The sequence below is a fragment of the Delphinus delphis genome, chromosome 4 (genome assembly GCF_949987515.2).
Source record: "Delphinus delphis chromosome 4, mDelDel1.2, whole genome shotgun sequence".
Classification (NCBI taxonomy): Eukaryota; Metazoa; Chordata; class Mammalia; order Artiodactyla; family Delphinidae; genus Delphinus; species Delphinus delphis.
The window spans coordinates 80,212,758-80,236,895 of NC_082686.1; the positions used below are offsets into that span (position 1 = coordinate 80,212,758).

At 49.1% G+C, this 24,138-nt stretch overlaps 1 protein-coding gene across 4 annotated transcripts in view; it reads left to right on the forward strand.

Annotated features, from left to right (window-relative positions):
- The window catches only part of MASP1 (MBL associated serine protease 1), a 73,639-nt gene that overhangs the window by 24,771 nt on the left and 24,730 nt on the right, over positions 1-24,138 (forward strand). For 2 of the 4 annotated variants that reach the window (XM_060010963.1, XM_060010962.1), the window contains exons 3-10: positions 431-608; positions 2,242-2,373; positions 4,556-4,752; positions 7,362-7,509; positions 8,830-8,948; positions 9,914-9,992; positions 16,406-16,543; positions 17,336-17,410. In XM_060010963.1, coding sequence (XP_059866946.1) covers positions 431-608; positions 2,242-2,373; positions 4,556-4,752; positions 7,362-7,509; positions 8,830-8,948; positions 9,914-9,992; positions 16,406-16,543; positions 17,336-17,410 — 1,066 coding nt within the window. Of the gene's footprint in view, positions 1-430; positions 609-2,241; positions 2,374-4,555; positions 4,753-7,361; positions 7,510-8,829; positions 8,949-9,913; positions 9,993-12,652; positions 13,380-16,405; positions 16,544-17,335; positions 17,411-20,928; positions 23,340-24,138 lie in introns of those variants that run through there. The other 2 variants (XM_060010961.1, XM_060010964.1) reach the window with 2 other exon arrangements.

Genomic DNA, 24,138 nt, shown 5'->3' on the forward strand with positions numbered 1-24,138 from the left:
AATGTTCAATGAATGACTTATATTGTGTATAAACTTTCTTTTCCTGGAAATGTAAGTTCCTGTTGCGTATAGAATCTGTGAGATTATCTAGCTCTTATTTATTCTATTATCCAATGTTAAAATTTATTTATTTTAACATTGAGCTATTTTTAACAAATAAGCCATTTTGTTGTCAACAGGAATGACAAATGCCAAGCTACTTTTGATGGACCTAAACAAAACGAGTGAAACAGTGGCTGGACGGCCACATTGACTTAACCTATAATGTGTCTTTCCTCAAATCCCAGAATCCCTAAACCCCTTTCTCTGGCTTTCCCCGGCTGCCTGGTCTACTTGTGGGCAGCCCCTCCGTCCTTTCTCCTGGAGACCAGCAGAGAAGAGCTAATTTGGGAAGGTGCTCATCTTGTTCCCTTTCTCTTTGACCCTAAAGGTAGAAACTGAGGAGCAGGTGCTGGCAACCTTCTGTGGCAGGGAGACCACAGACACAGAACAGACCCCTGGCCAGGAAGTGGTCCTCTCCCCTGGCTCCTTCATGTCTATCACTTTCCGTTCAGATTTCTCCAACGAGGAGCGATTCACAGGCTTTGAGGCCCACTACATGGCTGTGGGTAAGTTAGAGAAGTGGGTGGCTCATCCCCGGGTCTCCCTTTCTCTATCAAGATTAGAAGTGCCTTGTGCTCTCTTCTTTAAAGTGAACACCTTATACTCACCACATAGATTCTACCAGTAATGTCTTCCTGCATTTGCTCTATCATTTATCTATCCATCTATCTATCCTCTATCCATTAATTCATCTTTTTTGATGCATTTCAAAATAAATTGCAGACATCAGTACTCTTCTTCCTAAATACTTTAGCATGTATATTGTTTATCTAATCTATTCACATTTTTTCCTTTTAATGTAAAATTTACATTCAATGAAATGCACAAATCTTAAGTACATTTAAATTTTCAAAAATTTATATTTGTGTCTAACACAAACTCCTAAAAAGATGTTGAGCTTTATCACTAACCCAAAAAGTTCCCTTGTGCTCCTTCCCAATTGCAACCCACTCCCACCTCCTTTAGAGGCCACAACTGTCCTGATTTTTTTCCTACCATAGATTAGCTTTGCCACTTCCAAAACTACATATAAAGGAACACATACAGAATATATTTTGTGAGGTGAGGATTTTTTTACTCAGCATAAAGTTTTTGACATTCATTCATGTTGTTGCAATGCATCAGTAATTGTTTCTTTTCCTAGCAGAGTAATTTTCCATTGTATGAATATACTGCAATCTATTTATCCATTCTCCTATTGTTGGACACCTGGGTTCTATCCATATTTGGGCTCTCAATAAAATTTCTATGAACCTTTTTGTACAAGCCATTTTGCAAACATGTTTTCACTTCTGCAGGGTATAGATCTAGGAGCAGAATTGCTGAGTCATAGGGTAGGTGTATGTTTAGTTCCATAAGAAATTGTCAAACTTTTTCCAAAGTGTTTGCACCATTTTGTATCTCTCCACCAACGTATGAGAGTTCTGGCTGCTCCTTATCCTCACCAACATTTGATGTTATCAATTAAAAAATGTTTAACCATTCCGTGGGGTATGTAGTGGTACTTCATTATGGTTTTAATTTGCATTTCCCTGGTGCCTAGTGATGCTGAGCATCTTTTCATGTGCTTCATGGCCATTCCTGTATCTTTTGGGAAGGAATATATGTTCCAATTTTTAAACTGGGTTGAGAACATACATCTTTTTATCCTTGTATTTCCAACGCCTAGGATAGGGCTTGACCCCCATAGGGACTTAGAAAGAGGGAAGCAGCATGGAGGAGAGGTTAAGAGCCCGGATTCTAGAGCCAGCCCACCTTGATTTGAATGCTGACTCCACCACTTAACTCTTGGTGTGACTCGGAGTAAGTTCTTTAATGGCTCTAAGTCTCAGCTTCATCATCTATAGAAAGGGGATCATAATGGTCCTGCTTACTATTATCACAACTGTTAGAGAACAGTGGCACCACCAGGAGTCAGGTTGCCTGGGTTTCAACCAGGCTCTCTGTGATCTTGGGTAAGTCTCTTCATTTGTAAATGGAGATAGTGGCTACTTATGGGCCTTCGGTGAGGCTTAAATGAGGGATGCAGGAACCTCCCAACACAGTGAGTGGCCCATACTGAGTGCTCTGTAGATGTTGGCTGTTGTCTTCACCATCACACATGAACTGGTTGACTGAGAGGCTCTACCTGCCCCGCAGATGTGGACGAGTGCATGGAGCGGGAAGACGAGGAGCTGTCCTGTGACCACTACTGCCATAACTACATCGGCGGCTACTACTGCTCCTGCCGCTTCGGCTACATCCTCCACACAGACAACAGGACCTGCCGAGGTGGGGCCCAGCGATGATTCTGTGCATCACCATTACGCGCCATATTTTCCGATAAGATTAGGGGAGGCTCAGAGGAAGGACAGATGTGCAGTAGGGATGATTTAAAATGAAATCAGCGAGCTGTGCCTCAGATACCACAGGGATAAAGATGCTGAAATGCCCACCAGCCTGGAAGTCGGGTTCAGGTTCTCAGAGGACCGCATTTCAGAAGCCCTAGCCTCTAGTCCATCTTTCTTCCTGGGCAGCAGGAATTTCTGCTCCTTAGTCCCTATTTCCTCTTCTACTGTAAGTAACTGGCCAAGTCAAGGGAAAACCCAGGTTTCCCAGTCCTGAACCATAAACTAGGCTTCACCCACTAGGTCCTTTTTTCCTGCTCTTTCATGGCCCCTCAAGTTCCTCTGTTGATAGAGAGAACCTCAGTGCAAGGGAGAGAAGAGGGAAGAGAGAGGCAAAGACAGAGGTGGCAAGAAAACGTCCCATTCCTTCTAGCTCCCTTTGCTTTCACCTCTCATCAGTGCGCCTTCTCTGCCACAGTCTCCAGGCTGAGGCAGGGGTGGAGAAATAGGAGGACTCGGCCACTTTCCATGAAGACCTCCTGGCTAGCAGGTAATAGCCACATAGGAAAATGGTAAAATGTAGTAAGTGCTGTAAAAGAAGTGTGGACATGGTACCATCAGACCTGAGTCTGCACAGAGCAGTGAGCAAGCACTTCTCAGAGATGGTGCCCTTGATGAAGGAGAAATAACAAGGAAAGGAGGGAGGGCACTCCAGGCAGAGAGAACAGCTTCTGCAAACATACAGAAGCATGACAGAATTTGGAATGTTTGGGGAATTGCCAGTAGATTAGTATGACTTCAGGGTAAGGATCTGCGTTTTAGAAAGATCACTTGGAAGCTGAGTGAGGGATCATTGGAGAAGGGAAAGGCTGGAAACAAGAATTTTTTTTCCTTTCTCCTTCAAAAACTTCTACTTACTTCCAAATACAACCCTATAGGACCCATCAGTACAAAGCAGGCACATAACAGGAGTTTTCTTGAACAGGGTTGTATTTTCCATGGTTTTCATTCAGTAAGTATTTATTGAGTATCTACTATGTGCTGAGTACAGAGGGGCTAAGAATGAGCAATGTTTCCCAATCCTGTTTTTCATTTTCACTTCTGCCCCCAGGAGCGTTTTTAAACATTCTCTTCCTAATTGCCTCACCCATGAAATTTTAATACCACAGACATACCGTATATATGCTTATGCACTGTATGTCTATCTGTGTATTATGCATAAAAAGAGTAACGACTCCCCCTCCCAAAGAACCAATTTTGGTCCCCTTAGGGGCAATATTCTCCCCATGAAAGTGGTTGGTGTAGAAAAGGAAAGCTTCGGGATTCAGAAGCTACTCTAAACCTTGTTCTGCAGCTCATAGCTGTGGGACTTCAGGTTAGTCACGCCCCCTTTCTGGCGGCAGTTTTCTCGTTTACAAATAAGCAGGATAAACAAAGGCTTAGGAAGAATTGTCATGCCAGAGCCAGGATGGGTCAGCCCAAGGACAATGGTTCAGTGGCAAACAACAGGGCCTTGGCAGGGCTCAGCCATGGCCAGGATCCAGGACCCTGGGTGCTGGGTTGCAGCTGTGGTGAGGAACACAGCAGAATCCCTGAGCTCAGGGAACTTACAGTCTAGTGGAGACAGGAAGATCCACTGACAAATATATTTCATACTGGCAAGCAGTGGTCAGTAGCATGAAGAGAAACAAAAGCAAGACCAGGGCCAGAGAGTGAAGGTACATGTGAAGGCCCTGTGTTATATGAGGGATCCAGGAAGGCTTTGAGCAGAGACCCCAGGGAGTCCTGGGCTGAGGGGAGAGCAGGACAAAAGAAGACCAGACTTTCTACCAGACCACTCCATCTCAGACCCCTCCAGCCCCCGACAAAGACCAGAGAATTTGCCAAGAAAGTTTATCACACTCACTGCCTTTGAGTATTGACTCTGCAAATTGCTGGGTGTGCGACCTTGGTTAAATCACTTCCCCTCACTAAACTGCAGCTTCTCCATCTGTAAAATGGGGATAATGATTCCTTCCCCACTTGCGTCTCAGGACCACTGGGAAAATTGTACAGTAGCCAATAAGAAAGGGGTTGCTGTGGCCATGGGTGTGGTGTGCCACTTTGCTCCGGTATGTTTCCCACAGTGGAGTGCAGTGACAACCTCTTCACGCAGAGGACTGGCGTGATCACCAGCCCCGACTTCCCCAGCCCTTACCCTAAGAGCTCCGAATGCGTCTACACCATTGAGCTGGAGGAGGGTTTCATGATCACCCTGCAGTTTGAGGACATTTTCGACATTGAGGACCATCCTGAGGTGTCCTGCCCCTATGACTACATCAAGGTAAGAAGACAGTGGGCATAAGCCCTGGGAATGCTGGAAAATCTTGGATGAATTGGGAAAATTGACATTCTTGGCCCTCCCTTCTTCCAGGAGAGGGGGCCAAGCAGGTTTCTTCCTAAAAATAATTATTTAAAATAACATCTACCAGCTTAATTGGATCCAGTCTAGGGATCTGCCCTGTTCCCAAACTAGCCCTTTGCCCACCTGCAAAATCCCTTCTGCCAGGTAACATAACATCATCATGAAGTAACACCAGGGTGAAGGTCATGGGGACCGTCTTAGAACTCTGTCTACCAGACAGCACATCCTGGGAGCTATGCTATGAGCCTTATCCAGGCACGTAACCTCTTGGGGCTTCACTTTGCCCCCTTGCCACAGTAAGGCTGACAAGATGAAGATGTACCCAGGATTATAGAATTCATCAAATGAGGGTTAAAGAGTGCTGGTCCTCAGAGGTAGAAGGAGAAAGAGTTAAAGGCATAGGCAGGACCGGGCCTGGGAGCTGGGAAATCCGGACCAGCCCAGAGTGCGTCTTCCCGTCTCTCCATCCCCGATGCCTACATCTGAGTGTAAACCCTGCTCTCTTCCGGTCAACTGCAAAGCTACCTGGCGGGTTTGCTGGCTTCCACTCTTGCTCTACACGGTCTGCTCTCTCATAGAATCCATGGTAAACTCTATGAAAGCCAGGTTACATCAAGATTGTATTTGGAGTAAACATAAATTCCTCAGCACAATATGGCCCTTGTCTGCCTTTCCAACCTCAAGCCAGGGCATTCCCTCTGTTCCAGCCCCACTGGCTTCTTTCCCATTCTTTTATTTATTTATTTATTTTTAATTTTTTTTAACATCTTTATTGGGGTATAATTGCTTTACAATGGTGTGTTAGTTTCTGCTCTATAACAAAGTGAATCAGCTATATGTATACATATATCCCCATACCTTCTCCCTCTTGCGTCTCCCTCCCACCCTCCCTATTCCACCCCTCTAGGTGGTCACAAAGCACCGAGCTGATCTCCCTGTGCTATGTGGCTGCTTCCCACTAGCTATCGGTTTTACATTTGGTAGTGTATATATGTCCATGCCACTCTCTCACTTCGTCCCAGCTTACCCTTCCCTCTCCCCGTGGCCTCAAGTCCATTCTCTACTCTGCGTCTTTATTCCTGTCCTGCCCCTAGGTTCTTCAGAACCATTTTTTTTTTAAGATTCCGTATATATGTGTTAGCATACGGTATTTATTTTTCTCTTTCTGACTTACTCCCCTTTGTATGACAGACTCTAGGTCCATCCGCCTCACTACAAATAACTCAATTTCGTTTCTTTTATGGCTGAGTAATATTCCATTGTATATATGTGCCACATCTTCTTTATCCATTCGTCTGTCAATGGGCATTTAGGTTGCTTCCATGTCCTGGCTATTGTAAATAGAGCTGCAGTGAACATTGTGGTACATGACTCTTTTTGAATTATGGTTTTCTCTGGGTATATGCCCAGTAGTGGGATTGCTGGGTCGTATGGTAGTTCTATTTTTAGTTTTTTAAGGAACCTCCATACTGTACTCCATAGTGGCTGTATCAATTTACATTCCCACAAACAGTGCAGGAGGGTTCCCTTTTCTCCACAACCTCTCCAGCATTTATTGTCTGTACAGATTGCCAACAAACACATGAAAGGATGCTCAACATCACTAATCGTTAGAGAAATGCAAATCCTTCCTGTTCTTGATACTTGCCAGGCTCTTTCCCACCTTTGGCCTCAACCTTCATATAAGTTGTTTTCACTGCCTGAAAAGTATTCTTCCCTCCTCTTCCAATGAGAAGCTCCTTCTCATCCTACATGTTTCAAATCCAATGTCACCTCCTCAAAGAGGCCTTCCCTGACTTCCTATTTAAAGTTATTATCTATTATATTAATGATGAATTATACAAACTACATAGATGGGCTTCCCTGGTGGCGCAGTGGTTGAGAGTCTGCCTGCCGATGCAGGGGACATGGGCTCGTGCCCCGGTACGGGAAGATCCCACATGCCGCGGAGCAGCTGGGCCCGTGAGCCGTGGCCGCTGAGCCTGCGCGTCCGGAGCCTGTGCTCTGCAATGGGAGGCCACAACAGTGAGAGGCCCGCGTACCGCAAACAAACAAACAAACAGACAAACAAACTACATAGATTTTACTACATAAACATATAGCATATATTTATATTATATCTATACATCATCCTGATTATTTTTATAATGCTTACCAAAGCCCGTAATTATTTTGTTTATTATCCATTAGTCTGCCCCGACTAGGCTGCAGGGTCTTTGAGAACGGAGGCCTTTTCTGTCCTGTGCACCTGGACAGGGCTCTTCTCCTTCCTGAGCCATAATAGATTCATCTGTGAGCAGAGGATTATCAGCCCGCCTTGTCCACTTCCAGGGTCATTGTAAATTGTAAATGGGAGAGTGGAGATGGAGCCCTTTGGTGAATGGTAATGCCCACTAAAAATGTGAGTGAACACCATGGGCTCACATTGAAGCTTCCAGAAAACCCCGGGTGCAGTGTAGAGACAATCCCTGCCACAGCCTCTGCCACTCAGGTGTGACCCTGCTTTTTCTCTGTCTTGCCCCTCACAGATTAAAACCGGTCCAAAAGTTCTGGGGCCCTTCTGTGGAGAGAAAGCCCCAGAACCCATCAATACCCAGAGCCACAGCGTTCAGATCCTGTTCCGCAGTGACAACTCAGGCGAGAACCGGGGCTGGAGGCTGTTGTACAGGGCAACAGGTAACACGGCCTCTCCCCTCCTGGGTCACACTTGGCTCCCATGCTCAGCCCTCATGGGGCAGTGGCCACGTGGTGAGGGGGAGCAGGCCTGGGGCTCCTCCTGGGATGTGGCAGAACTCCCAACTCTGCCAGTGAGCAGCTTGGGACCGAGGCAAATTCTCTTTGCTGACTCAGTTTCCCATCTGTAAAATGGGCGCAAGGGCAGCAACGATGGTGGGTTTGGACTAGATGTAGATTTCAAAACTGGCTGCACTTCAGAATCACATGAGGAGATTTAAAAAAAAAAAAAAAAAAACTGTTTCCTGAACTTCACCCCTTCACGCTGTGATTCACTGGGCGTGGGGAGGACCCCTCCAGTGCCAGCCCTCCTCACGTCTGGGGCAGGAATTTGGGTGAGAGTCTGTAGCTCAAAATGTTTCACCATGGCCGTCTGCCTCCATGTGTCCCCCAGACTGACAAAGCCCACAAGCCTCATTCCCCAGTACCTCAAGGCACTCAGTCCTGGTCCATACCCTGCTGGAGGTATTTGATCCAACGGGCCTGCAGTAACTCGAGGAAGAAGTGGGTAGACATCAGCGACAAGACCACAGCTGTGTGTGACTAATCCAGTTCAGAGACTGTCCTGGACTTGCCTGCATCATCACATTTAGTGCCTGCTTGTGGGGAGAGGCAGGAAGAGGATATTAACAAAGGAGAGTTTGTCCAGGAAGGAGGAATCCTATCCAATTTAGCCTTTTGAAGAGAGGGCTCAGGGGCATATAATCACAGTCTCTCTAACACTTTGAAGAATGGTCTTGGGAAGAAAGAGTGGGGTCATCGTGCGTGACCCAAAAGAGCAAACTATGCCCACTGAGTAAAAATTACAAGGGTATAAATTTCAGTTGAATATGAAAATTCTGTTCCTTTAATCAGAGGAGTCTAGTATGAAAGATACAGGTTGGGAGGTATCCAGCTCCCTGTCCCTGTAGGAATGCAAATAGATGTCTGAGGTCTACTATAGAAGATGGAAAGGGAACATTAGACAGGAGTTGCACTCAGTGACATTTAAAATCTTTTCCAACCCTGAGTTTTGATGAAATCATCTGGCCAACCACTTCATTTTACAAATGAGGAAATAGAGGTCCATGTTGGAAAGCGACCTGCTCAAGTTTCCAAAGTAAGCCTTCTTCAGGGCCTGGTAGGTCCAGGCCCCCATAGCCTGGGGGTATGGTTTTTGTGTGGCTTTTCCACCTTCATCAGGCCTTGCATTCTAAGGAATGGCCTCTCGTGTCCAGACTTTTCTTTGTTTTCTCACCTTCTCCTTTCATTGTTCCCCACCAGGGAATGAGTGCCCCAAGCTGCAGCCTCCTGTCCATGGGAATATCGAGCCCTTGCAAGCCAAGTACTTTTTCAAAGACCAGGTGCTCATCAGCTGTGACACAGGCCACAAAGTGCTGAAGGTACAGGGTCCTGCCGGGGGAGGGAGGTCATCCAGGCCAGAGAAGTTCTCCAGAGCCTCCCAGGGCAGGTGGGCTTCTAGAGCTTGTCCTGGTCCCACCACAGTATTTCCTACCTTCTCCATAAACCTCCAAAATGCATCAGAGATTCCAGTCTTGTGAAAATTCAAAGTGTGTGTCCCAGACTCTCATTTCTGAAGGTGACACAAAAGTCAGAGCAAATCAAATCCATGCAGCCCGATAACCAGTACAAACAACATTAACAAAGTTTGTCAGGCTTTTGGGGGGGACCTGGGATAGAAGTAGAGATTTTGAAGGTGGCAGGTAGGCATTGCTTGCTCTCTGAAACAGTCGTTCTCCTAGGAACCCCATGGTTAACTTAAAAACAACAACAGAAACAAAATCACCTCCCAAGCCCACCTGAGATCAATTCAAGCAGAATCTCTGGGGCGGGGGGGTCCCAGTGACTGTTCTCTGTTAAGTTGCCCAGGTGAGTCTGATGTGAGCCAAGCTAGTGGACCGCTGCCCTCAGGGAACGATCATCCAAGTGAGGGCCCCATGACATCAGCACATCACTTGTTAGAAATGCAAAGCTGTGGTCCCCAGGCCAGACCCACTGATTCAGAAGGGCCCAGCTACCTGTGCAAAAGCCCTCAGGGGCTCAGGTTGCTGCCGCTCACTCAGGTTTGAGAGCTGCTGCTCTGAAGGAGTCACGGGTCCAGGTTTCCCTTCAGAGACAGCCTCCCGGACCCCTTCTTGCACACAGTCCTGGCCTGTCTCCAGAGTAGGAGCGGGGGGATACGAATTCAGCATCTGTCTTCCCCTTAGCTTCAAGCCCTTGGAGGCCCACGGTTGGGAAAGTTCAGGGGAGGGCAGCCACCTTTGCTGTTCGAGCTGCTTTCACTGGGAAAAACCACAGACACCACCGTTCCTCCTTCTTCCCATACCTCCTTCATGTTTCTTCCCAGGATAATGTGGAGATGGACACGTTCCAGATCGAGTGTCTGAAGGATGGGACGTGGAGTAACAAGATTCCCACCTGTAAAAGTAAGAAAACACAATCGGTTGATTCTAAGGCTCATGAGCTCCCCAGCACTGGTGGGGTCCGAGCAGAGCCCACACAAGGGGGGAAACCTGGCAGGTACAGTCTGAGCGGGTTAGGGCAGGAATTCCACAGGCACATCGGGGTTGGACGAAAGTTTATTAATGTTTCTTTCAGCAATAAGATGTTAGAATTCCGAAAGGACCTTGTGGGTCCCAGTTTGTTTTCTAAATGCTAATTTTACCTCTGCCTGCAGGCAGGTTGCCAGATTTGCTAAAGGAATAGCTTGTTTCCAGGTTCGAAACTAGCTCTGGCGATTGCTAATTCAGGAAACTATTTTGGCACTGGTGCCCAGAGCCCAGTGACCTTGCCAGCCTTTACGTGGCCATCAGCTATATCCACTGTCTCCTGGGACAGCTCATGAGCTGGGGCTGTGCAGGAAGGGCTGTGCGGTCAACACAGTGAAGCAGGGGGTCCAGTTCTGCACTGGTTCTTGGGACCCAGAGTTCTTGCCTTGGCTCTGCTCCTAAGCCACGCTGTGACCAGGGACAAGATCCTTCACCTCAGCTGTAAAGATTTTGGATTAGCTCTAGAATATATCCCACTGGTTCGGAAATAATGTCATCCCTATAAATCGCCTAGTGAGCTTGTAAAAATACAAATCACCGGCCACCACGCCCTCTGCCCCTGACCGGGTGGTTTCAGTGCAAGACGTGTAAGGACCACAATTTTAGAAAACTTATCTGTGGCAACAGTGATGAGAGGAGGCCTGGCGACAGAAAGGGAAGAGAAAAGAGGGAGGGAGGGAAGGAGAGTATATTTTCGAATGGAGAGGTGAGGAGTTGAGAATTAGGGTGGGTCCTGCCCAGCCCCATTTCATGACCTCATATAAACTTTAGAGTGTTGTCCTCTTCCCTTCTAATAAATGGCTTGGGTCCAGTAGGCAGGCGGATCCACTCCCACTGCCCCAGGGGGACACTGTCAGGGTGGGGCTCCCCTGAGGCAAATCCCAGGCATAATTTTGGAGCAGAAAGTGCTTGTTTTCAATTTTCTTTTCTATATGATGATGAGGCTGGAGTCAGCCCAGTGTGGGAAATGGGTGCACTTTATGGCTGCGACAAAAAGTCTCCACAGACACTTACTGGATGCCCGTGCAGAGGTCCACAGGGAATTCAGATGGAAAAGACAAGGCCCAGGCATTGAAGAACTAAATGCCAACAGACACATCTGCCACCTCCTGCAACACGTGGCTCGTGTGTGGTGCTGTGACTAAGTTCTGTGTGAAGCACTTTGCAGAACAGGGCAAGGAGGCGGTCTGAAGGACGAGGCAGAGGATGAGGGGTAGAGAGGACAGGGTGTTGCTTTGGAGACAGGAATTTCTAGATTCAAATCCAGACCCCACCAGTTAAATATGCATGAACACTTGACGGAGACTGATTTGGCCTGAGTTTCCTGCATTCTTGATTATTCTGTGGACTGAGTTAATGTACGTATCACACCCATGGAGCACCAGGAATAAGTAAAAGCTCTGCAGAAGCTTGTTTCTTTCTCCTACCCAACCGCTTCGTAGGAAGAGGTTTGGTTTCTCTCATTCACACTCTTGGAAAGTAGGAAACGGTAATAATTTTTTGTCCCTGATGAAACACACACTTTTTTTTCTTTTTTTTGCGGTACGCGGGCCTCTCACTGTTGTGGCCTCTCCCGTTGCGGAGCACAGGCTCCGGACGCGCAGGCTCAGCGGCTGTGACTCACGGGCCCAGCTGCTCCACGGCACGTGGGATCTTCCCAGACCAGGGCACGAACCCATGTCCCCTGCATCGGCAGGCAGACTCTCAACCACTGCGCCACCAGGGAAGCCCGAAACACACACTTTTTATTGTCACAGAAGTATTGATAGAGTAAGGCACTAATGTATCTGCTGGTGCTCTTTTATGTGACGTATGCTAGTATACAAAGGTATGCTGTCATTTTGTACTAAAGAAAAGAGGAATTTTTCCTCCCTAATATGGCCTGGTTCTCCCAGCATAGCCTGAATCAGGACTATTAGACTCCCCACTCAGACACACCCGGCATCTCTGCTTGTTCACTGAGTAGGTATTTATTGAGTACTTTTGTCCCAGGCATGTGCTGGGTCCTAGGGGAGATGCAAAAAAGACAAAAAAGACTGAGAAGTTGTGAGTCCCCAGGGACTGTGGGGAAAGCAGTTGGGAACAGACAGAAGTGTGTGTGTGCAGTGAAGAGACTTGCACCAAAACAGGAAGTGGGAATTCTGGGCTGTGGTTCTGGCCCTGCGTCCACCTTGCTGGGTGACCCCAAACAAGTCCTGCTGTACTCTGATTCCATCTGCCAAATGAGGGTTTGGACCAGATGAATGCAAAGCTTGCTGCATGGGCAGAATGTTATCATTGCCATGAGCCAGGATTTATGACTGTGCAAATTCTCAGAATGGTACGCATTCCACAATCCCAAGCTGTCCTTCACACTGGCTGTACCTACACTATGCATTCTTAATCGATTCTGGTGGAGTGATTTCTGTATTTCCTGCAGCAACTGTTTCTGCTTTGCTTGCTAATTTTTCTTTCTCTTCTTTCTCTCTCTCCCTCCTTCTCTCTGCTTCCTTTCTCTTTACCTCCTGACCCCTCTTTGATCTTCATCATGGTGGCAGAAACGGAAATGGATGTGGAGAGCGAACCTGAGTCAGAGCAAGTGGCAGAGTGAATGGCGGGACCCCACACAGTGCAGACATCCAGGAATGGACCACTCACAAGACCCCTGGGTCCCAGAGCTCCTCCATCCCTCCCCATCCTGCCAACACTCCATTTCCCATTTCAGTGCGGATTAGAATGGATGCTGAACAAGGCAACACAGGCCTAAGCAGTTGAAACCGCGTCGTATATAACAGCTCTCCTTTTGAGGGTTCACCCATCATACAAACATTATGCTGAAAAGATAATGAAAAGATAATGGGGGATTTTTTTTAGCACTTCTGTGTGGACTATACTCTTATCAAAGGAAAAATGGCTTTCATTCTAGAGACATTCACATGGTCTTAGGTAGACCAGGTCAAAGTGGGCCCTGATTTCCACTCCACACTTCAAGTTTAAATGGGCCAAAATGCCTGTGACTTTATGACTTTAATATTTGTCCCCGTTGCTACTTTCTTAACAACCATGAGTAGGTGAAACTAACAATAACTCATACAGCATGGATTTTTAGGAAACCTAGACCTATTCTCATGCCCAAGAGTTTCTCTTCCACCTGTGCCTAACACAGGGCTGAAGTTCCATCATCAGAAGATCTTTCCTCTGGGGTTTACAAATTTTGCATTTCTGAAAATTCCCTAATTAAAGTTGTTCAAAAGATAGGCATCACGCTTGAAAGCAGCAGTCCTCAGCTCTGGTGCCATGGGACATCAGTGGGTCATAAATAATGATAAAGAAAGGGCTGTGGAGGGTGGGAATCTCTGCTTCAGCCTGAACAAAATCTGGGTAGACATATCAGAGCACCCCTGCATTACATTGTGACTGCTCAGTCTATTTGCTGATTGAATGGCCTCTTGATGAAGGTAGAATCCTGCAAAGTCGGACAGTGAATGGTGCGGAGACTGCAGCACCATCCTAGGTCAAGGGCACCCTTGAGAGAGGAGATGGGGCAATCACTAAAGATAAGCATAAATGGGATCAATATTTTTAAGACCACAAAGTATAACAGGTCTTGTACTCAGTGTGAGAGAGGGGATCGTAATTTAGATGGAAGATATGATATAAAACCAAATAATTGCAATACCAGGCAACTTAAGATACATGCCTCAGAGAGCAGTGAATAAAGGGCCATGCAAGGAGACATGAGGAAGCGGCCCTATCCAATTAGAAGAATGAGAAAAGCCTTTCAAGAAGCAGCGATGTTCGATCAAGGCCTGGAGGGTGGCCAGAGCATGAACCACAGGGTTTCCTGTGTAGGGAAAGCAGCAGCACAGTGAGGGGTGTGTGACACTGGAATGCAAGGGCACGGCAGGAGGGACGAAGATGAAAGTGGGGTGGGGCAGGTCAGGGGCATCCCTGGGACCTGAGGGCCAGGTGAGCTGATTGTGTCTGGTTCCCTAGGAAGCCCCAAGACTGTGTCAGTGTATCCTCAGGGCGGCAGGGCAAGAAAGACATGTCTGAAGGGAAGTAAATGGCAGGAAGAGTGACAGTGGAGACAGGGTGTGGGTGGCACAACCCAACCCAGAGACTGATGAGAATGGGAGGCCAAAGGAAAGGGGAAAGAAAGAGCGTTTTGATCCCAGAGTGTGGAAGTGGCCAGACACAGTTTAGAGAAGATGATGAGACCCTTTCCCAAGCAAAGAAGATGGACTAACTGAGGAAGCAGGGTCTGGATCTAGCATCTTGGATTGTGGCAGGCAGAACTCAAAGGGCCTTCGGAACGGGAAGCTGTCTCTAGGTCCCAGAGACGCATGGCTCTTTGCCTGCCACTGTAGACTCGGGGAGAAGGTTCACCTCTTCCGCATTCACTATACCCAAGCTGAAATGACCCTCTGTTTTCCACTATCTGTCACCCCCTCTGTCTGGTTGTAAAACCAGCTTCATCAGTGGGCAAAGTTACTTCTCTGGAGTAAAGTGAAAGCAGGCTCTCCGTCCAGACAATCTCTCTGCACCCGTGCTGGCTGCGTACAGGCTCTCAACGGCCTGACCACCTAGCCATGTCTGTGACTGACTCTGGAATCCTCCACCCAGAACTAGGTATTAGGTCTTGAGGATAATTTGGGCAAAATATATTGCTAGACCGAAGTTAAGGGACTCAAGAGTAATACAAAGATCCAGGCACTAATCAATGGTATTTCTTAAAAAAGGAAGAAAAATCTGCTTAGAGACTCTGCAGGAAAATTCCTTTAAAATTGTTTATAGCTTTAGATAGTAAATATTATTGCCTCTTGTTATCATAGTGCTGACCCTTACATGCTTTCTCCTCAGAGTAGAAGGGTGTCTCTACCTTTGGGAGATCAAAACAAATGGGAGCGATTTGTCCAGGGGGATTGGAGGCCAGGAAACAACACTAACCAGTTCTCTTGGCGTTTGCCTTCCTTGTAGATAGGAGGTACCTACCTGCTTTTACTCCCATGCTTCATCCTTCTCCTCCACCCTGAAGGGTCTTAGAATCATCTGTATTTTCAGTTAGATAGCTTTCTGTTCAATCAAAAATGTAAATTTGGAGTCCTAAAGTTAAAAATCACAATTTCTGAATAGCGTCTCAGGCCTAAATTGCCCCTGTCTCTGTTTCCCGAGGTGACCAGGTGAAATTCAGGAGGAGGGAAACTCTGGCTTTAGAATATGATCCTCTGAAATTATCAGAAGATGGATAGCTAATGTCCACCATTACCCAGCTAATATTGATTACAGGCCGTTTTCACTAGAAAACAGGTCCTAAGAACTGTGAGTCTGGTTTACTTAAAAAAAAACACTGAGTTTAAGGTCAGGTCTGGTTCTCTGACTGTAATTCACTATGTGACCTTAGACCAGTCAAGTCTCCCCCCTGGGCTCATCTGTAAGTAAAGATGATGTTCTAGGTTGCCTGACTTCAGGTTCCTTTCCACCTGCGAAGTTCTGAGTCCTCTGGGATTCTTCAATGCTGGCAGAGGCTGTTTGAACTAAGATTAGGATTTCCTTAGACATGAGCACCATCTTCTAACAAAGGCCCCTGAAGAGACATTGACAAATTGGGTCCTCAGCCCCTGACCTGGCTCCTGGCACACTCGTGCTGGACTGGCAAGCTCTCCTAAGATCACCTCTGAGGAGCAGGCATCTTTGGTCTTGCCCTACAGCCAGCCCCAACGTCCAGCCACCAACAACCAGGGAAAATGAGTAGGTGAAGACTAAAAGTTGGTCCCTCCTGACCCCCCTTCTGCCTTCTGTGCCTGCAGAGAGCCAGCAGGGTGCGGCTGTGTACTCATGCAGGAGCTGGGTTTCTTTTTGTTTGTACTTTTTTATGCCAAGCTCCAAAGTGAGCACAATAATTGCTCTTACTCAGCATGTGGTTGGGTCTGGAAGAACTGAAGGTTCTTTGGTTCATGTGAGCCAGAATTTTCTCACTGAGACATGGGCTTCATGCTTGGACAGAAGAGGATTGCACAATAGAACTGGAAGTCAAGGAAAGGGCCCTGGTGGGGAGAAGACTGGGATCTCCTTGAGTCTCAGCAGACCTGCCCCTGCCCTGGAATTGACACCAGGCCAGGTGAGTTGACCACACAGCAGTCATAGATGGGAGACACCCCAAATGCAGGGCCACCATGTGCATAGACTATAACGTTGCTCTCTGGAGTTGTGTGCAGTGTACAAACTGCACATCGTATGAGACACGCACCAGATGGCCCCAGGAAGAAGAGGAAGGGGTAATTGAGGGGTCTCACTCTCTTCTCTCTCAGTTGTGGACTGTGGAGCCCCAGCAGAGCTGGAAAACGGACTGGTCACATTTTCCACCAGAAACAACCTTACCACATACAAATCTGAGATCAGATACTCCTGCCAGCAGCCCTACTACAAGATGCTGCACAGTATCACAGGTGAGCCTTCCACGCTAAACCAGCGCACTCCGTCCTCACATGCTCTGGGTCTCAGGGTTAGGCTGGGGGCTGAAACAGCCAGTCTGTTGGCCACGGTTTGGGAGGAATTGGGAAGAGAAACCCTTGGAGACATGCCTCACCTCTCCCTGCCTCAGGCCTGCACCCCGAGTTAAGCTGCATGACATCCCTGTACCCACACAGACATACAGCCTCTGGCAGAGAAGGAACCCTCAAGGAGATGTGAAGGCCAGTCAGTTCTGCTTCCACCACAGACTAGCACTAAGAAAATTCTCCTAATTTCTCAAAGCCTCCAAGTCCTCCTTCCAGAAAGGGAATAGTGATAGCGCTCACAGAGCCAGCGTAAGTCTCATGAGATGGTGGGCACAAGCGTGGTTTATGAAAGGGTTTGTTAAGTGGAGAAGGGGGGGCAGAGGAAGTGCGTCACAGAGAGCTGTGTGACTAATGATGAGAGGTGCCTCCCAGGGGCTGGGCGGGGCCCCAACAGGCAGGAGTCAGATTGCTCAGAGCCTTGGACACCATACTGAAGAGCATCCTGTTTATTTTTGAGGCCAGTGGGGAGCTATTGTGATTTTGAGCAGAGATGAAACGATTCCCAGTTTAGAAAGACGTTTCAAGTTGCAGATGGGACTGGTTCAGAGAGAACGGCATCAGAAAGACTTTGGAAGGCTTGCAATGATCCACAACAGAGGAGTTAAAAATGCAGATCTATTTTCCATGTGCTATAAATCACCTATGTTCTCCTTCTTCTTCAACCTTTTCTCCCTCTCCCAGATGTATATACATGTTCTGCCCAAGGAGTCTGGATGAATGAAGTCCTGGGGAGAAGCCAGCCCACCTGCCTGCCAGGTACCTCCCCCTCAAGTTCTCTGCCTCAGGGTCTCCCATGCCAGGCCCTCGGGCCGCAGGTGCTCTGCCTGCTGATGGAGTAAGGGGTGGGGAGGTCACGATGCTTCGACTGATTTTTAAGAGATAACGTCAGAAGGGCAAAGGTCAGAAAAGCCTAGCCTCACATCTTCTCAAACCAGCCAGCCTCTATGTTCAACCTGTTCTGTCACACCAGGAGCCTTCTTGCCTCTTCTCTCTGCAGTTCTGCACCCTTCCCACCAGGTTTTTCATCCCACAGAGTTGGTGTTTGCCCTGGCTGTGCACCAGGAAAAGTGAGAAAGTAGACACCTCGACCTCAAGCACTCACTGTGTTTCAGAGGAGGTGGAAATCAGACAAATACCAAATGACCATAGGACAGAGCAACAAGCTCTTCCAAAGAGCAATGCGTTCAAGTCTTAGTGACTGCTACCTCCCCCAAGCCTGTCTACTGACCCCACTTTAAAATGAACAAAGAACGTTCTGGTAATAGGAAACGGCCCTGGCCATCACAGCTGCTACGAGTTCCCAGAGAAGGAGGAAATTCCTGCATGTAGTTGTCTGGGAGTAAAGGGATGGGGACTGGTTAGGAAGACTTCACTTAAGAGGGCTTTAAGTCTAAGAAAGAACACAAAGAATTCGTGAGGAGCTGAAACAGGGGAAAGGCCAACCCATCCACACTCTGCTGACCCCCATCATCTCAGTTAGGCTTAGCCAGGAGCACACCCAAGGGCCACGGCTGGAGAAGCCTCAGAGAAGATGGGAATGGTGGAGCTGTGGCAAACTGGAGGCCAAACCCCCATTTTGCTAAAATACTAGGTGGACCAAAGACGGCACTGCAGGTGGCTTCCATCCCAGGCAGCCATGTTGCAGTGTCTAGAAGGGGAGGAGGCACTGAGCTGGGAGTCATGGGCCCGGGTCTTGGTCCCACTGTTGTCTTTTCCTAATTGCAAGCTTTGGTAGGTAACCTCACGTCTCTGGGGCTAGGATTTCGTACCTCAGAAGTGAAGGAGAAGTACCAGGTGATCCCTGACATTCTATGACTCTTAATGGTCATCGTCCTCTAGATTCATACAAAGCATCTTGCAATGAGTCATGCAATTCTTTTAACACCTGGTATCGAGCAGAACATCGTGTATCATTGAACCAGGCCAGAAATTTCTAAATTCTCCCCCACTAAAACACCAAGATTGAACCCAAAGGCAAGCCAGAATGGAGAAAGCCATTTCATCTGGCATCATAATATCCCACCTTTCCAAGGAAACTGTTAAGAAAATATTATTTGCCCCTTATTTGACACATGAGAAAACTAAGGATCAGGGAGGTGTAATGATTCATCCAGGGTTACCTACAGAAAGTTAGAGGCAGAACTGGAAGATGGACCCAAGACTTTTGATGTCAACACCAGCAATGCTGAGCCATTCTTGACTCTGCCATCCTCATGAACCCAGAATTCTCGAATATCACATTTCTGTTTTTAGGGCCCTGCCTCAGTACCTCCAGTCTTCTGGAGCCCAAATCTGACTTCAGCACAGCTGCAGCTCTAGTATTTCAAGGTGAATCCTTTGCCTCAGGAAAGACTGGATGGAGAACGGTAGCAGCCTAAAAGAATGGCCCCATTTCAATGAGCACTCTCAAAGGCTTGCTGCGTCATTCAACCTCTTGAAAGGACAAGAGCTTATCAAGAAGAAAAACAGACTTTAGTGGGAAAAAATGAAGCCAGTGTCCAAAGAAACAGGCTCCATTTCTGGCTCTGCCACCAATAACTTGGAGTGTGTCGCTTGCCTTCTTTGAACCTCAAGTTTTCCATCTGTAAGTGAGCTGTTCTCCAAGCTTCCCCCGCGCAGGCACTCTGTGACCTGGAGTATGCCACTGGCACCTCCGTGGGAAAAAGGCCCCATTCAGTGCCGGCTTTGCTGTGACCGTGGACTGAGCCACAGAAGCGTCCCTCACCAGATGAGGGCCTATGAGCGCTCAGTGCGCTGTTCTGCAGGGCCAGTCGCAGACCTGCCTGGAGAAGCCACTTGGTAGGCTGCCGCTTATAATCGGGAGTCTGGCCTTCAGCTCCGAAAGGCCTGCCACAGACAATTAGCGAAAACCACCTCACGTCTGGCCTGGGGTGCACAGCAGGGTGCCTCGGGATCACGTAAGAAGCATTTGGCGTCCAGAAGAAGAGCATCTGAAAAGCATTAGGTTGCTGGAAGCCTGACCTCTCAGAGTTGCCAAGAAAACTCAGATGCTCCTTGGTCTTTAAAGGACTGCTGAAAGTATTGCGGGCCAAGGGGTGTAGCCCGGCAATTCGCAACCCAGAGGAGGTCCACGCTCACACCAGGCTTAGCCCCCAGACCCAAGCATCCTGCTTGGAGGGGCCCCTGGGAGCTTGTTCTTAGGCAGCGGGGGGCTGGTTCTGAAGACCCTCTGCTCACGGGCCAAAGGCGTTTGGCTACAGGAGGCTGGTGGTGCATGTGCATGCTCGGGGTACAACTCGGTAGAACGAAGTTTGATCAGACCTTTCTTCTTTCCCTGAAGGTACTACGGGGTTCCCAGGTGCAATGATGGGTAGAGCAGAGCCTATGCATCATTGCTTGTAGATTATGCCACCTTCCCCTAACCTTGGATGCCCTGGGCATCCCTTCACATCATGTGTCCTTTAGTCCAGAGAAGAAAAGGTTCTTTATACGTAATGAGGCGCCGTGGGACACAAGGACAAGACATTCATCTTAGAATCTAGTTAAGCCCCTGCTACTCAACTTAATAGCAATGTGACCTTGGGCTAGTCATTTAACCTCTGGAGAGTTCTACTCACCTATAAAGTGGGGGTGACCAGGGCAGATGAAATAAAAATCAAAGGAATTTGGAATTTAAAGGATCCTTGGAGATCGTCTTGACCAACTGCCTCATTTAGCAGATCAAAAATTGAAATCCAGAGAAGGAAATATCCTAACCCAGAGTCACACAGGACAGAGGAGAGAAAAGCCAGTTCAAGGCCCCAGGTGTCTCAGTTCCCAGTCCAGTGTTTGCTATGACTTGCTAGACAGTATTTTAATTTCCTTCCATCTCTCAAAGCCATTGATCTGTGGTTTTCAGAAGTTTTCTAAGTACCTACGGCATGGACCACATCTGGGTTCTGAGATGCCTTTCTAGGGAAGAAAGGGGCAAAGTGACCACTGCTAGAGATAGTCCTGGCTAAAGATGATCCAGGCCACAAGTGATCTTGGCTGGAATGGTTCAGGATGGTGAAGGCCCACATATAAAAAGGTCTGGTCCATAGACAGCCCTGGCTACAGAAGGGTCCAACTACAGACGGGCCAGACTAGAAAGACTTAGGCCAAAGATGAGCGCACTCACAGCTTTCCCAGGCTAGCATGGCTCTGTGATGCAGAGTAGGGGCCGTGTGGCATAATCTACAGTGGGTGAGACGTGCATTTCTTTCAGAGGTCCTCCACCTGGCTGACCTGACGTGTCTCTGTCCCTTGTCCCCGCTCCCTCCTTCTCCTTGCAGCGTGTGGCCAGCCCTCGCGCTCCCTGCCAAACCTGGTCAAGCGGATCATCGGGGGCCGGAATGCTGAGCCCGGCCTCTTCCCGTGGCAGGCCCTGATCGTGGTGGAGGACACCTCAAGGGTGCCCAATGACAAGTGGTTTGGGAGCGGGGCCCTGCTCTCTGAGTCCTGGATCCTCACGGCAGCCCACGTGCTGCGCTCCCAGCGCAGAGACAACACGGTGACACCGGTCTCCAAGGAGCACGTCACCGTCTACCTGGGCCTGCATGACGTGCGGGACAAATCGGGGGCTGTCAACAGCTCGGCCGCCCGAGTGGTGCTCCACCCAGACTTCGACATCCAGAACTACAACCACGACATCGCTCTGGTGCAGCTGCGGGAGCCCGTGCCCCTGGGGCCTCATATCATGCCCGTCTGCCTGCCGCGACCCGAGCCCGAAGGCCCAGCGCCCCACATGCTGGGGCTGGTAGCTGGTTGGGGCATCTCCAATCCTAACGTGACGGTGGATGAGATCATCAGCAGTGGCACGCGGACCTTGTCAGACGTCCTGCAGTACGTCAAGTTACCCGTGGTGCCGCACGCCGAGTGCAAGACTAGCTACGAGTCCCGGTCAGGCAACTACAGCGTCACAGAGAACATGTTCTGTGCCGGCTACTACGAGGGTGGCAAGGACACGTGCCTGGGGGACAGCGGTGGTGCCTTTGTCATCCTCGACGACTCGAGCCAGCGCTGGGTGGCCCAAGGCCTGGTGTCCTGGGGGGGCCCTGAAGAATGTGGCAGCAAGCAGGTGTATGGGGTCTACACCAAGGTCTCCAACTACGTGGACTGGGTGTGGGAGCAGATAGGCTCCCCGCAGGGCCTGGGGGAGCTCCAGGTGGAGCGGTGAGCTGCGTTACGTCCTCGGGGCACCTGCCCTGGCCAGCCCGAGCGAGGCTGCACCACACACTCCCAAGGACGGCACACTCCATGTTACTCACGTGACCAATGGGATGGACCACGCTGCTCCCACCCTCCCAAGACAGCCCCTGGGACCCAGAGAGGCAGCAGTGTGGTACAGGGAAAAGGCCCTACACAGGAGGCCTGGGTCGCTGGCCCTGGGCGAGTCCCCTCCCCTCTCCAGGCCTCCTCCCCGCAGTACAGTGAGGGAGCTAGACTGGGGCCAGTACCCCCCACTCCTCTCCCGAGTACTCACCCCAGGGGCCTCATTCACTGCTAGTCATTTGTCAAACCCAGTGGCCCTGCTCTCACTCTTGGGGTAACTGAGCTTGGACCTGACTGTTAGAAAATGTTTCCTTGCCGTGAGCTAAGTCCGTGTGTTCTCCCAGCTTTGCCCTCTGGGTACATTCTGGCCGAAAACTCCTCAGGTTTGGGGAGACAGGGATGACAGCCTGAGGCCCCTCTCTCCGAGTGTAATGCCTTGTAGTACTTTTGTCCCTGGGTTTTCTCTCCCAAAACCTCTTGCAGTCCAAGCCTTATCCCTTCTGTTCCCCGTTAAAGGAATTTCAAAGGACAAAGAGAAAGTTGGGAAGCTCTGTGGTGGCTGGGGGGAGGAGAAGAGCAGCGGGAGGCTCCCCAAGCCCGTTAAATTCCCACCAACCACTCAGAGCACATCATTTGGACCCACACGTCACTCCCGAATACCAGCTGACCACACGGGTGTCCACACCCGGCACTCCAGACGAGCACGAAGCAACCTTCCAGCCTTGAAATGCGTCATCTGAACAGCCTCAGCCTCAGGTGTGGAGACTCAACTGGATTGTTTGGAGAGAGAGAAGGCTCACGCCATGCTCCGCTGTGCCTTTGGACAGGGAAACAGAAGAAGGAGGGCTCAGGGCATAGGAGTGACCCAGTCCCACCAGACCGCCCCGCGTGTCTGTGGTCTGAGCTCTACAGAGAACACACCCAGCGTGGGTGTTGAGAGGGATCCAGTCCTCCAGCTTCCAGAGAAGCAGGGATTTGCCCGTGAAAGACAGTGAGAAGAGAGGGAGAGCCCAGAGTCCTGGGTTCCAGCCCCAGCTCTGCCCCCGACTGGGCCTCAGTTTCCCCATCTGTAAAAGGAAGGCATCAGATCCCCCTCAGGGTCCTTCCAGCTTCGGCGTTCGGTGCTTCCAATGCCAGCAGCCTCTCCCTGGCCCTCACAGGGCTGATCATCTTCCTTCTCCCAGGCTCGCTCTCCTGGGGACTCTCCATCAGAGAAAGAAGAAGCCCTGAGAGGGATTCCAAGAGAGCAGTTGGGAAGCATCCGCTTTTCCAGTCGGGTCCTGGAAGCACACTCCTATGTGTATGAACAGTGCATGTAGAGGATACTATATTTTGTTTATTTTATATCACAAGCTTCACTCCTCTGTAAGTTTCCTCTGCACTCCGTTTCTCCCATCAGGAGACTAAAGTGGAAATAAACCCTCTGTGGATAACCAACAGCCTTTGTTTTGGGGTTTGGTTATTGTTGATGTTCGTTTGTTCTGACTTTTTTTTTTTTTTTTTTTTTTGCCGTACGCGGGCCTCTCACTGTTGTGGCCTCTTCCGCTGCGGAGCACAGGCTCCGGACGCGCAGGCTCAGTGGCCATGGCTCACGGGCCCAGCTGCTCCGCAGCACGTGGGATCTTCCCGAACCGGGGCATGAACCCATGTCCCCTGCATCAGCAGGCAGACTCTCAACCACTGCGCCACCAGGGAAGCCCTGTTTTGACTTTTTGAAGAAAACCTGGCCCCTCATGAAGCCAAAATCTCTCCCATTGCAGAAACAGTACAATTTTTGTCACCTGGACATCATCCAAGAAAGGGTGTTGAGGAATGGAGTCGGTTATGGACATGTGTCCTCTCGAAGGCTGCCCATTCCATCACGGAAGTGCCTGCCGTTTAATTCCTTGAGTTCAAAGAGCTCAAATGAGCACGCAAGGCAAGACCGTGTGCACCTAGGTCTCACAAAGGCAAAGGGAATTAACGTCATTAGAGGAGTGGAGATTGCAGTATTATGGGAACTTAAGGAGGGGGAGGTTCATACAGCTGAAGAGGATCTGGATACATTTGCAGAGAGGTTACAAAGAACGCACTGGGAGATGGGAGACAAGGGAAGAGGGGACAAAGATGAAGCAGGAAAGTGTGCCCTGAGTAGAGTGGAGGCAGAGGGGATGAGGGGAAGGTGGACAGAGTCTTGAAGGTCATTCTATGTTATTCTATGTGCTCTGTCCTGTAACCAGTGATTCTCTAGT